We start from the raw sequence: 14614 nt of genomic DNA, 5'->3' as shown, positions 1-14614 counted from the left end.
TGAGAAGTTGGAGGTTTGATTTATCTTTTGCCTACAAATTTAAGGTTTGTTTTGGACTTTTTCCATGAAAAAATCATCGATCGCAGCAGTGGCAGATGTGGTTCGAGGCGAGGATGGCGCCTTCATTGGAGCCTCCACCCACGGGGGTGTCTGTATAAAAGGGTGAACAACGCTTAAAAAATGAATTTAGATCATAGTATAACGGGTATGATTAATTAGCTTAGTGACAAAAAGAGTAAAATCACATGTACCCGTTGGTATTTTATTTGACGTTTTTGCTAATGGGTGTCTCTATGTCTCAGTTAACTGAGATTTTCTTAAGTATCAGTCAACTCAGAAAAATGCAACTACAGTTCAAAGAAAATTGCAACTCGGTCCAGTTGCACATTTCTGGCAGAAAAGTGCAATTGCACTTTTTTAACAGAAAAATACAACTCAATTACTTTTTTGTAAGTGACTTAGACTTAATAAAATCTTAGTTGACTGAGACATAGCAAAACCGATACAAAAATACAGCTTATATCAACTTACCCCTTACCTAATTTATCATCGTATCTAATATTGTCGTCGTCTTTTGACAACTACTCCTACTTCGGTATTGAGCTGTTGCTGATCTGTGCAGTCAATAAATTTGTTCTAATTAAAATATTTTCCTTTGATGGAGATCTTGTCAATTCAACATATTTATATTTATCTACAGAAGGAAATAATTTCGTCCTTAATTATCCTCACAATTCCTAATATTGAGTCCTAATTACCTCCCAATTCACAAGGACTGTTTGTCTAGATTCATGCCGATGATTGAAAAACATGGAAAAGAGTGAAAGATGCATTACGAAATCCTGCAGACTTGGCACCCATTTATTTGCTGCATGCGCTGGATTTCCGAGAGCCATTAACCTGTGCCAAATTCACTCATATCAAATTGATCATTTGTGGTGTATAAAGTTCACAGGGTAACCGAAACTCCATTGCCGTCATCTTAGTCGTAGGTGTGTGTTATTTGTGTGGTTTCAGCAATGGTGTTCTTTACCAATGTCCTGCTACCTCTTCTCTTACTCGCCGTCCTCTCCCCTAGGCCCGCACTATCCTACATCAATCCCGCTGCTAGGATATGGCCAGCTGATGCCACAGACACTTCTTCTTCTCGCACATACATTGTGCTCGTCCAGCCACCGCAATCCAATGCTAGCGAAGACGTGCACCGTCGCTGGCACGAGTCTTTCTTGCCGAGCACGCTCACCGGCGGCTCCAGCGAGACACGCCTCCTTCACTCCTACACCGAGGTCTTCAGTGGCTTCGCCGCGAGGCTTACCGAGGCCGAGGTCGACGCCGTGGCCAAGAAGCCAGGCTTCGTGCGCGCGTTCCCGGACCGGAAGCTGCAGCTCGCCACCACGCACACGTCCGAGTTCCTCGGGCTGAAGAATGGCACCGGGATCTGGAGCAGCGCCGACTACGGCAAGGGCGTGATCATCGGCCTGCTCGACTCCGGCATCTATGCGGCGCATCCTTCCTTCGATGATCACGGAGTCCCGCCGCCTCCGGCGAGATGGAAGGGCTCGTGCAGCGCCTCCCGGTGCAACAACAAGCTCATCGGCGCCAAGTCGTTTGTTGGAGGTGACTCCGGCGATACGGTGGGCCACGGAACGCACACCTCGTCCACGGCCGCCGGGAACTTTGTCACCGGCGCATCCTACAAGGGCGTGGGCGCAGGCACAGCGGCTGGAATTGCACCTGCCGCCCACATCGCCATGTACAAGGTGTGCAGCGACGAGAACTGTGACTCATCGGCCATATTAGCCGGCCTCGACGAGGCCGTCAAGGACGGGGTGGACGTGGTCTCGGTGTCTCTCGGAGGCGACGCGAGGATCAGCTTCGAGCAAGACCCCCTCGCACTCGGCGCCTTCAGAGCCGTATCAAAAGGCATCATCGTGGTGTGCGCCGCCGGCAACAACGGCCCCACGCCGATCAGCGTCACCAACGACTCGCCATGGGTGCTCACGGTCGCCGCCGGCTCCATGGATCGGAGCTTCGCCGCCAGCGTGTATCTTGGCGATGGCAGGCGCATCAACGGCGAAGCGCTCAACCAGCTGGCGACGAAGACGAGCTCACCAAAGCGGTACCCTCTGCTCTACTCCGAGGTAGAACATTCCTGCCAGTTCGCCGGTGACTTCGGTTCTGTCCCCGGGAAGATCGTGGTTTGCCTGGCCACCAACACGAGGGAGCAGGTGTCCCAAATTCAAAGCGTAATGGATGCTGGCGCCGCCGGCGTTATCCTCTACAACCTGGGAGACATCGGCTACACCACCATCGTCAGGGACTACAACTCCAGCGTGGTGCAGGTCACCTCCGCCGACGGGGCCGTCCTCGTAGACTACTACGCGACGTCGGCCAAGAACAATAACACGGCGCCGTCTGCCTCCGTCGCGTACAACAACACGCTGCTCGGCGTGCGTCCAGCGCCGGTCGTGGCCTTCTTCTCTTCCCGGGGTCCGAGCGGTCTCGCCCCGGGCATCCTCAAGCCGGACGTACTGGCGCCGGGGCTCAACGTCCTCGCGGCATGGCCCCCCAAGACGACGGACTCCGCGTCGACGGGGCCTTTCAACGTCATCTCCGGCACGTCCATGGCGACGCCGCACGTCAGCGGCGTCGTGGCGCTGCTCAAGAGCCTGCATCCTGACTGGTCTCCCGCCGCCATCAAGTCCGCCATCCTCACCACCTCCGACACCGTCGACAACACCGGTGGCCCCATCTTCGACGAGCAGCACGGGAAAGCCAACGCGTGCGCGAGAGGCGCCGGCCACGTGAACCCGGCGAAAGCTGCCGACCCTGGCCTTGTCTACGACATCACCGCCGATGAGTTCGCCGGCTACATCTGCTGGCTCCAGAGCACCCACGCCAACGCAACCAGTACTCCGCTGGACTCGAGCTTGCCATGTGCAACTCTGCCCAAGATCACGACAGAGCAACTCAACTACCCGACCATAACCGTGCCGCTGAGGCCCACAACGTTCACCGTGAACCGCACGGTGACCAACGTTGGCCCGGCGGAGTCCACCTACACAGCCAAGGTGGAAGCGCCATCAACACTGACGGTCCACGTCTCCCCGGAGACGCTCTCCTTCTCCAAGGCTGGCGAGAAGAAGACGTTCAGCGTATCGGTGAGCGGCCACAGCGTGACCGGACAAGATCTCATCGCGGAGGGGAGCCTAAGCTGGGTGTCCGAGAAGCACGTCGTTCGAAGCCCCGTCGTCGCCGTGGTTAGGATCGGCAGCCCTCCTCCTGCGCCTGGCAGGACGTCCACGCAGCGTTGAGATTAATAATGTGTTTACTTCGTTCATTTTTCTTGTTACTTTTGCCTCACATAAACCGTTGCTGATAGATGGCACAAAACTTGGATCGTCTCAGTACGATTTATTTGTTATTGTGATTTTTTGGGTTATAAATGAGTTTGAGTTGTTCATGCATCTGAGTGCGTCATGCCTCTGCTTGAAAGAGGTACTTACCTTCGTTGAGTTGCGAGGAGGTGATGGCTTTATGAAGTGGCCACATAGGGACTCCTCGTTGTCTCAACATTTCATTAAGAACATAAAAAAGACTAAACTGACAACTGAAAATCTCAAGTTCTGACAACTGAAAATCTCAAGTTCTGACAACTGAAAATCTCAAGAGGAGGGGATCACCTCTTACTTTTCGTCAGATAAGAAATATTGTTCCCGGAAAGGAAAAGAGAGATGATAAATAGTGCAAACAAGTCTAATTGTGACACTCCTGTTGTGTCTGCCCCAGGCAATCAGAAATTAACCTCTCAAACTGTTGACAAAATAACCAGGCAACAAATCTTGTAAAGAAGGCATCATCACATCATAGCTGTATGTTCGGAAGACAATCACCGAGAATGCTTATTGAACTTGGCAGGCGACAGCATACATCATGTAAAGATCCAAGGGACTCCAGCACCCGAGCTGAGGTAATTAACCTACCTGTCATTTAATGCCCAGAAATAGATTTGGACAAAGTAATGCATGCAAATCCTCAAGCCCTCGTGGCCAATAGGTTATTCAAGCGCTTTGCACGGGGCTATATGTTCTGGAACACATCCGAGTATTTGACCCTTGAATACATTTGTAGAACCATTGGGCAAAATATAGCCAGTGGGCAAGCATGAAAAAATAGATGATACCATTACCAAAAGAGAGAAGATATAAATATATGAAGAGATATCTGATAAAGAAAAACCAGGACCTTGTTTTTCACATAGGCAACTGCAGAAGCAACTTTTGGTTCTTTTGCTGCACTTAGAGAACCCGTGATACGTCCATTTTGCATCACTATTTTATATCATAATTTACTGTTATTCATTGATATATTTCATATTTAGAGATGATACTTATGTTATTTCACCTATTTTGCATGTTTCATGATTATTGGAGAATCCCTCACCGGAGTCAGGATTCTGCTGGAAAAAGCACCGTCATAATGCAATATTTTTGAAGATCAACAATTGACGGAAATTACACTGAAGGTCTTATTTCTCCAGAAGAAGGAGCCAGCCAAAAGGAGGGGCCGAGTAGGGCCGCCATGGGCCCCCCATAGGCCGGCGTGGGCCCTGCCCTGGCCGCGCCGCCTTGTGGGGAGGGGGCCCACAGCCCCTCTCGGCCGCCTCTCTTTCGCGTACTTCATCTACCCGAAAACCTAAGGTGAGGGGAATAATCGCGAGGAGACACAGCCGCCTCTGCGGGGCGGAAAACACCAGAGAGAAAAGAGCTCTCCGGCAGGCTGAAATCCGCCGGGGAAATTCCCTCCCGGAGGGGGAAATCGATGCCATCGTCACCGTCATCGAGCTGGACTTCATTGGGATCATCATCACCATCATCTCCACCACCGTCACCGTCATCTCCACCGCTGCACCTCGTCATCGCTGTAACATCTAGGGTTGAATCTTGATTATTTCATAGGGGAAACTCTCCCAGTATTGATTACTCCTTGTTATTGATGCTATTGAGTGAAACCATTGAACCAAGATTTATGTTCAGATTGTTATTCATCATCAATCATATCACCTCTGATCATGTTCCATATGATGTCTCGTGAGTAGTTCGTTTAGTTCTTGAGGACATGGGTGAAGTCTAAATGTTAGTAGTGAACTATGTTGAGTAATATTCAATGGTTTGATATTTAACTTGTGGTGTTATTCTTCTAGTGGTGTCATGTGAACGTCGACTACATGATACTTCACCTTTATGGGCCTAGGGGAATGCATCTTGTATTCGTTTGCTAATCGTGGGGTTGCCGGAGTGACAACAACCTGAACCCCCGTTGGTATATCGATGCAGGAGGGACAGCAGGATCTCAAAGTTTAATGTTGTGGTTAGATTTATCTTAATTACTTTCTTGTATTTGCGGATGCTTGCAAGGGGTATAATCACAAGTATGTATTAGTCCTAGGAAGGGCGATGCATTAGCATAGATTCACCCACACAACACCTATCAAAACAATGAAGATTAATCAACTATATGAAGCGAAAGCACTAGACTAAATTTCCGTGTGTTCTTAAGAACGTTTGGTCATCATAAGTAAACAAACCGGTTTGTCCTTTGTGCTAGAAAGGATTGGGCCACTCGCTGCAATTATTACTCTCGCATTTTACTTACTTGTACTTTATTTATCTGCTATATGAAAACCCCTGAATACTTGTCTGTGAGCATTTACAGTGAATCCTTCATCGAAACTGCTTGTCAACACCTTCTGCTCCTCGTTGGGTTCGACACTCTTATTTATCGAAAGTACTACGATACACACCCTATACTTGTGGGTCATCAACCCCATCCGGGCATATTTCTTGTCATGCTCGGCATGGGCACCCAGTGGCGGATCTAGGAATTTTTGTTGGGTGGGGCAACTATACATATACTCCCTCATCTCCAAAAATGTTCCGCAACTTTATCTAGATACATAGGAATATGAACGTATTTTTGTTATAGATACATTTGTATCTAGAAAAGGTTGAGCCACTTTTTTTTGAGACGGGGGAGTATATCTTTTTCAATACCTCAAATATAACATGAAGGTATACAAATTTTGAATTTAGAAAAAAATTCACTGGAAGTAGATTCATAAGGTTGGAAGGACATAATCAATTCAATTATCACGATTAAAATTTGCATAACCTAATACTACTTACCTGATATAATTTTCTCTTTTGTAGCAGCCAAGGTAGAATATGCAATCTTCTTTGCTACAACGTACAATGATTCTGCCATCTAGCTATTCAAGATTTAAAAAAGAAGAGCAAAGAACTCGCACTGAACCGAAGAGGAAACCTATCATAAATTGCATACACGACCAGGGATTACCGGTCGTGCTTTCCCATCTTGACGCCCACATGCTGCTGTAGTGTAGCCGGCCGCCATACGCCCCTACCGTGAAGTCGTCGTCTCCCTCGGGCTGCCTACCCCCCTCGTTTTCTGGAAAATGTGCATGGCTACAAATTCCAGAGTTGCAGATAGTATATCACAAAATTGAGGGCAGAGTTAGCTTGCATTTTTTTTTTTTTGAGAATTGGCTGCTCTTCATTACTTAAAACGGCATATCAGAAGCCAAGTTTCTTACAATAAAATCTGGTGGCGAATCCAACCAGGTAGCACTCCTCTTATTACTGCAGCCCTCCCTAGCTAAACTATGAGCAACACTAATCAAGGCGCGGCGAACATGACCTACTAGAACCTGATCAAAACCAAGGAAAAGCTCCTTCATCTCCTCGACCAGAGGACCAAATGCAGAACGGTCAAGCCCTTCACCCTTCAGCTTTGATACCACCCCCATGCAGTCTGTCTCCAAACGGATCCTTTCAACTCCCTTGTCCTTGGCCAGCAGCAGAGCACGTTTACAAGCTTCGAGCTCTGCTCTCTCCGGGTCTGTGGTGTGCGGCAAAAAATGCCACAAACCGGCCATAAAACCACCATGATGATTCCGAAGAACCCCCCCCCCCCACAGCCTCCAGTTCCCAAAGCAGCAATGAAGGCACCATCGACATTCACCTTACACCAGCCCTGCTTCGGATATATATGTTACATGGTTCCAGGATAATACAAATAATAAAGAGAACAACAAACACAAGAACTAATCAAGTTTAGAGAATCTACAGCATGACACAGGCACGACGACTAGAATAACATCTCAGAATATGAAACCTACATTCAAATGAGATAATCAACAATAGCTCCTCGAAGGACCAAGCCCATTGTTAATGTCTGCGTATGAAGGGGTCGTTTTGATCCTGGAGTTGCTTGGTACCCCAAACATTACTGAGACATCTATCAGTTCTAAAATAAAGATGAGCACCTCTTGAAGCCCTTTTCTCAAACTGAAGCATCCTCCGATGTTCTGCAATAAACTCCTCACTAATGTCTGTAGATACAATCTGCAGTGTCATTGACTCTAGCAGTTTCGCCTTCAATAGAAAGAATGTGACAAACTGAACTGAACTGAACTTAGGAATGTAAGACAATAGGTGACAAATGACACATAGTTGAGAATCGTAAGTCCAATGCAATCACTTTGGTTATAGCAAGGCAGGTGCACACTGGAATTCTACTATGCATCACCCCTTCGTTTAAAACTGATGATATATTCAGTTTCTAGATCAACTTTGATGTAGCACAACATTTTCAGAGAAAACTGTGATATAGTAGAAGTTACATCAGATAAATAGAACATGCAGCAATATCTTTGTTCATGCAACTGTGCAACAATTGTTTGTTTGATTCCTCAACATCGGTATGCTATGTAAATGCAGAGAACGCAATCAAATACTTGTCTCGTAACAAAATTCGTCCTCCAAATAGAAACTAGTTCTGAAGCTCAGTGGAGCTCATTCATCCATTCAGTCCACAGAGTAGGAATCATACACAGAAGCAAATGGAAAGGGAACAGACTGGGGAAAAGCGGCAGCCATCACCATCGTCACCATCACTGGGCCGCCGCCTCCTCCACCTGCTCAGCATGGACATCAGACTCGAGCGGGGGCAGGAGCTGGGCCTTGCGGCGGGTGTCCCGCGGCGGGACAGGGACGGCGAGGAAGTGCTTGGTCTTGGAGATGGGGCGGGAGCGGAGGAGCTCCACCACGTCGCCCACCTTGAACTGGTTGTCCGGGTCGTGCGCCTGGTACTTCTTCTTGATGCGCTCCCGGCGGTGGTACTTGGGGTGCGGTGCCAGACGCACCACCTCCACCCCCACCGTCTTGTCCGCCTTCGTCGTCACCACGCGGCCCGTCAGCTGCTTCGCCGCAGAGATCCGGCCAAGCAGCGCCGGCCGAGCAGCCATGGCGCCGCCCGCATTGCTGGGCGTGAGGTGGAGCTGGAGCGGGGACACGAAGGAGGAGCCGAGCAGCATCTTCTTCTTCTTCTTCCTCGCTCGGAATTTCTTTATCCCAGATGTTGGGGCTGGGGATAGATAAGGTGAGCACGCGACGTCGTGACGTACCCAGGGCACACTAGGCATGGAAAATACCAGGCCGTGCACCTGTTTTTTCTAATATCAAAAATAATGCTATTTAAATATATTTTTAAAAATTAACATAACTTTTTTATGTACATATTATGTTGATACTTACTTGTGTAAGTTTCACGGAAAAAAACAATTGCATATGGCCTACGCGAAAATGATAAAATGTCCAAACGATACTATAATAACTAGTTTTGTACCGTTCACAGAGTAGGAATTTCTATTTTCACATTTATGTATAGGTCACGCATAATATTTTTTTGTGCCAAAATCTGCACAAGTAAATGTCGACGTAATATATACATGCGTGCTCCGCTATTGCTCCGTGAAAACCGCTGCCTGCAGCATAACATCGCAAATTAGGAGCATAACAGTGCAAATTAGGACGCATCACCCATATTATGTTGCATCTTTACCTTGACTATTATATTGTTACTTGTGAGTTTTATTATATCTTTTAAATCACATCTACTAATGCACATCTGCAAAACAAACCTCAAGCTCGGGCCTATCTACAATCATCGATACACAATCATACACAAGAAAATATTGGTCCGGTGAGACAAGAGTTAAACAAGGACTATAAGTTTCGCCTGAGTGGTCTTACATGAAAAGTGATCTTCATGTGAATTCGATAATAGGATCTATGGAAAAAAGTATTAGTACTACAATCCGCATTCTGGATCGAATGTATCAGGGAGCATGGACTCTAATAGCACTTTTCACCATGTGTGGGTGTGTGTCTCATGTTAGTGTAGCACAGATGTGTGTTCCATAAGGGCATGCGTCTTTTCTTGTTTATATCTGCTCTTTTTTCTTTTCTTTACCAGCTGTAACCTACTGGTAGGGTCTTCTGGCTCTACATTTGTTTAAGGGATTTCTATTTTCGTGCCCCTGATTCGTTAGTTGTACTCAGTTATCCCCAGTCTCTTAGTTTTTCCTCAGTTTTCCCCTCCTCTAGTTTGAAACACGCACAAGTGCTGGAACGACCGGTAGCCGTCAGGTCAGAGGCCTTGACCGTTAGTCTGACCGGGTGGAGCCGCACAGGGGCAGCTCCTCCCTGACCGTCTCGTGCTGACGGGTAGGGTCAGGAGACACGTCGGAGCAGCCATCCATCTATCGCTGACGTGTGGGCCGTTTTATGTCATGATTTTATACGCGTTGCTGCCAATGACAAATGGGGCCGCTCTATAGGGCTGTCGCAGTTAATGACCAGTGGGGTCGTATATTTTTCAGGAAAAGACATATATTGCCGCTCTGTGGGGCTGCCGCAGCCAATGACCAGTGGGATCGTCTATTTATTTAGAGAAAATCATATATTGCCGCTCTGTGGAGCTTCCGCAGCCAATGACCAGTGGGGTCGTATATTTTTCAGGAAAAGACATATATTGCCGCTCTGTGGGGCTGCCGCAGCCAATGACCAGTGGGGTCGTCTATTTATTTAGAGAAAATCATATATTGCCGCTCTGTGGGGCCGCCGCAGCCAATGACCAGTGGGGTCGTATATTTTTCAGGAAAAGACATATTGCCGCTCTGTGGGGCTGCCGCAGCAAATGACTAGTGGGGTCATCTATTTATTTAGAGAAAATCATATATTGCCGCTCTGTGGGGCCTCCGCAGCCAATGACGAGTGGGGTCGTCTATTTTTCAGGAAAAGACACATATTGCCGCTCTGATATATGTCTATAGAAAATATCATAGAGAGAAGCAACAAGTTCGCTAATTAATTATTCTTAAGCTAGACCGGAGAACCGCTGGCAGCTCGTTCCCCACCGTCGGACGGAGCAGCCATCGCCGGCGCCTCGTCGCGCCGCCGGCTCTGTCCCCCGGCGGCGTCAGACGGACTGCGGCGCTGCACATCAACCACGGCTCCAGCACTTGTTTCGTCCGCACACATTGTACCCACCGCAGGAAAGTCCGCCGCAAGCAGATCCACCGCCCACGACGACCGGGATTTGTTCCGCGCACCAATTGGTAGTATAGCTTGGTAAGACCTCCGCTTCTGCCTCCCCCGCCCCCTAATCGATTCGGTTCCCGTAATTTATTGGAGTTTGCAGGTACGAAATAGTCCTCAATGTCTGGTCGTAGCGGGTACACCGGCGAGGGTGGGGATTCGATCATGTCGTGGCCACGTTCTACTTCTCCTATCTCGTCGGAAGTGCAGGTATCTAGCTTCTGCTCTCTGTACTACCGTTGAAAGTTCCGCCATGGCCTGTTGGAGTGATTTGAGTTGTTCTTTTTTCCATTATTGTTACAGTTAGCCAGGCAAGCCGATGATCCATGGTACATTGCATACCAAGATGAATCAACCCAGTGGTGTAGCCAGAGGATGGATTTGGAGGAGAAGGTGGCCAATTTAGGTGATGAATTGGCCCGTAAAAACCTGATGATATTCGAGCTGAAGCGTATTGTGGAGGAAGAAAAGAAGAATTCAGAGCTTATTCGCAAGGAGAAGTTGAGAGTTGAGACAGATCTTGCCGTATTTGATCAAGTGGTAGAAAATCTAGAACATGAACTTAAAGTGATGGGAGAGGAGAAAAGTAGATTCATCTGGGCAGTTTTATTAGGTGTCATCCCTGTCCTAGCAGTTATGTGGTTCTGGTAGACGATTTTGTATAGAATTGTTATTCAGTAGATGGCTCTAACCACTGTATTTTGTTGTGGCTCTAAGCACTGTATTTTGGCGTACAATTTCCTAGTTGTGCTATGTAATGCGCGCGATAATTTTAGCATGCATGGACATTTTATAAAAATGAAGGGATCCCAAAAGTGAAAGCATGTACCAGCCTCCGGATCAAATACATATCAATATCTTCCCAATCAAGTTGGGATAGAATTCAAATCATACATACCCGGATGTACATGGACACATCAAGAACATGGTGAAGCTTTTTTTGAGACGGTGGTAGTAGTTTGAACAATTTTATCCCAATTGGAAATTGAAAAATACAAATTTGTCAAAATTTATCTCAATTTGCGGCGTCGAACACGGCCGCGCAGCGATGGGCAAGAAAGGCCGGGTCGACGGGCGGCTGAGGGTGGTCATCTGCGCCATCCGCCGTTGAAGCGATGTTATCGGCGATGGCTTCAATGTTCGTGGCATCGATGACCACCGGCCGGAACCGCCGCTGTCTTGGTGTACTTCATCGCCGATGGATCTGCGGAGGGCTGGATCGGCGGCTTTGCAGCGCAGTTGCAGGTGATGGCTTCAATGTTCGTGGCATCGATGACCACTGTCGGAACCGCCGCTGTCTTGGTGTACTTCATCAGCGACGGATCTGTGGAGGGCTGGATCGGCGACTTTGCAGCGCGGTTGCAGGCGATGGCTTCAGTGTTCGTGGCATCGATGACCACTTTCGGCACGGCCGCCGTCTTGTTGTCCTTCATCAGCAACGGATCTGAGGAGGGCAACGGAAGTGAGACATCAATAGCCTCCGACATTGAATGTTGGATCTGCGCCGTCGAAGCGATGTTGTCGGCGATGGCTTCAATGTTCGTGGCATCGATGACCACTGTCGGCACGGCCGCCGTCTTGGGGTTCTTCATCATTCAACAGATCTGAGAAGAGAAACGAAAGTGAGACAGAGAGAGACATTTCAACTATTTCTGACGGTTAGATCCTCACCGGCACTCTTAGATCCGCGCCGCCGCACGCCACCGCACGCACGGTTAGATCCGCGCCGCTGCACGCACGGTTAGATCCGCGCCGCCGCGACCGCCGGAGTAAGAGAGGAAAGAGGAGAGAGGAAGATGCGACTGGAATATGCGACTGCCAGGGTTGGTAGGTATGTGCTCTGCTCTTGTCTCCGTATGCGTCCATCGTGGTAGAGAGAGATATACAGGCCGTCCGATCATAAATGATCGTACGGTGCAAGCGTTCGTTGAGCTTTCAACCAACCAAGATCCGTGTGACATACATCTCGACCAATCAGAGATCAGCCAGTGAGTACAAGTTAGGAAAACTGAGTAGAACTAAGAGGGGGAAAAGTGAAGAAATGTTTATCGGAAGGGCAAAACTGAGTAGGACTGAGTACAACAAGTGGGCCCGGAGGGGGAAAACCTGTAACACTAAGTAAAACAGGGGCACCCAAATAATAAAGGGACTAAGGGAAATTGAAGCTTTTGGCATAAAAATTGTAAAATTGTGTTATTTGAACAATATATTACATTTTGGCCGACTAGATATTGTTTGCAATTCAAAGATACACAAGTGTGACGAATTTGGACTCATTTGGACAAAGTTTGTAAGCATAGTGGGTATTTGGGAGGTGTATTGAGCAAAAAGCCCTGCATCTTCATATCTAGTAGCTCATGGACTAGGAAGTGGTTTTGAAGCTTTTGGCATAAAAACTTCATATCTCTATATTTCCTTTTCCATTATTATTTCTCTAGGTTGTAGGTAACATAACAAGGCTCCATGGGAAGGTTCCACCATGTTTTGAATTATTTTGAATTGAACCCTAAAACCATAAAACCCTAAACCCTAGAGAAAATGATAAATGTGGCTTAAATGTGGCATACAAATTGTTCATAAAAATTCAAATTGTTGAACACAAAGGCATCCCCAATACAAATTGTTCATACGAATTCAAATTGTTCATAGAAATTCAAATTGTTCAACACAAAGGCATCCCCAATACAAAGGGAACCCCAATACAAATTGTTCAACACAAAGGGATCCCCAATACAAAGGGAACCCCAATACAAATTGTTCATACAAATTCAAATTAGTTGTTCAGAATAAAATCTTTCTCTTGCTCCTGGTGTGACTCACCGGGGCCACCACCTTACTCCGGGTAACCCTACCAGGGATATTACCGGTGTCTACCTTCCTTTTGCCCTCTTTCTTGTTCTTCTTCTTCTGCGAAGCTTGTGCTTTTTGTTCTGCCATGTACTCTGCGAAGTTAGCATCTACCATGGCCTTAGTACTTTCGAGGCACTCTCGATTATACTGTTCCCTCTCCTCTGGACTCATCGGTTGAAGCCATTCTACATCCATCTGTTCCCTCTGCTCTCGATCCATCGGTTCAATCTCCTCATGTTCAATTGCTGCTTCAATCTCCTCTGCATTTGCTGCTTCAATCTCCTCTGCATTTGCTGCTTCAATCTCCTCTGCATTTGCTGCTTCAATCTCCTCATGTTGAACTGCTGCTTCAATCTCAAGTTGAATTGCTGCTTCATTCTCCTCTACATTTGCTGCTCCCGCCTGATCTTCCATTCCAAAAGCTGGGTCAACTGCATTTTTACAAAGCCTAGCAATGTGTCCAGGGATTCCACAACGTTTGCACTTACGTTTTCGAATCGGTGCACCACCCTCTACACTAGCTCTGATCCTATTCTTCCTCGGCCTACCTGCCGGTCTAGTCAATACTGGAGAGTACAGTTTGAAGCCTGGATCGACTTTCATCCATTGGTCTTTTCCCAACAAGGTAGGAACATTCATAGCATATGCAGCCCTAAATTTGGCAACAGTTGTTCAAAAAAAAAATTTGGCAACAGAGAAATACTCAGACACATACTGATCAACTTCACCATCTTCACCCCCTATAACACTCATGAAAAACAATGCGTGTATGCAGGGTATCCCACGGATCTGCCATCCCCTACAATGGCATGTCCTATCAACCAAACTCACTGGATACCTCCACTGCCTGTTTTGACTGTCAGTGTAGGTTACCTCAGCCTCCATTCCTTTTCTGACGCATTGCATCCTCAATTGTTTTGCCCTGTCATGCAAAGACTTAATCAAAGATGGGAGCATGAGATGGCCAGCATATTTTGTGGATGCAATTCTTTGACGCAGATCGATCTTTATCATGATCATCTGCCTAATCTTATCAAATATTTGCCACAGCATAAGCCCTTTCAATGACTTGAACTTTGAATTGAAACTCTCCGCAAGGTTACTTGTTACATAGTCTACCTTGCAAATTTCATTGAATTGGCTTCTTGACCACACCCTACCATGATGTTCATCCAAGTACTCCTTCACCCCAGGTTTTTGTTTATACAACACATCCAAATGAAACAGATGCTTCCTAGATCTGCATGTGTATGAAGCTGGCCATAGGTTGTCAGTAAAAACTTTACCCTTGAATTTCTTTGTAA

The 14614-nt window shown here is 47.2% G+C and overlaps 2 protein-coding genes across 2 annotated transcripts; one reads left to right on the top strand and one right to left on the bottom strand.

The window, feature by feature from the left end:
- Positions 1–1003: 1003 nt before the first annotated feature.
- On the top strand, positions 1004–3463 carry LOC127348635 (subtilisin-like protease). Its single transcript, XM_051374591.1, has one exon. The coding sequence runs from the start codon at positions 1020–1022 to the stop codon at positions 3312–3314; it is 2295 nt and encodes a 764-aa protein (XP_051230551.1). The 5' UTR covers positions 1004–1019; the 3' UTR covers positions 3315–3463.
- A 4245-nt stretch (positions 3464–7708) lies between these two features.
- On the bottom strand, positions 7709–8474 carry LOC127293961 (small ribosomal subunit protein uS17c). The gene has a single exon (XM_051323686.1). The coding sequence runs from the start codon at positions 8393–8395 to the stop codon at positions 7973–7975; it is 423 nt and encodes a 140-aa protein (XP_051179646.1). The 5' UTR covers positions 8396–8474; the 3' UTR covers positions 7709–7972.
- Between the last annotated feature and the right edge of the window lie 6140 nt (positions 8475–14614).

Source organism: Lolium perenne, chromosome 4 (assembly GCF_019359855.2).
Source record: "Lolium perenne isolate Kyuss_39 chromosome 4, Kyuss_2.0, whole genome shotgun sequence".
NCBI lineage: Eukaryota > Viridiplantae > Streptophyta > Magnoliopsida > Poales > Poaceae > Lolium > Lolium perenne.
This window is presented reverse-complemented; position numbering and strand designations above follow the sequence as displayed.

Bases quoted from the DNA above. Each gene is read 5' to 3' on its own strand.
- LOC127348635 (XM_051374591.1), top strand. From the start codon at position 1,020: ATGGTGTTCTTTACCAATGTCCTGCTACCTCTTCTCTTACTCGCCGTC.
- LOC127293961 (XM_051323686.1), bottom strand. From the start codon at position 8,395: ATGCTGCTCGGCTCCTCCTTCGTGTCCCCGCTCCAGCTCCACCTCACG.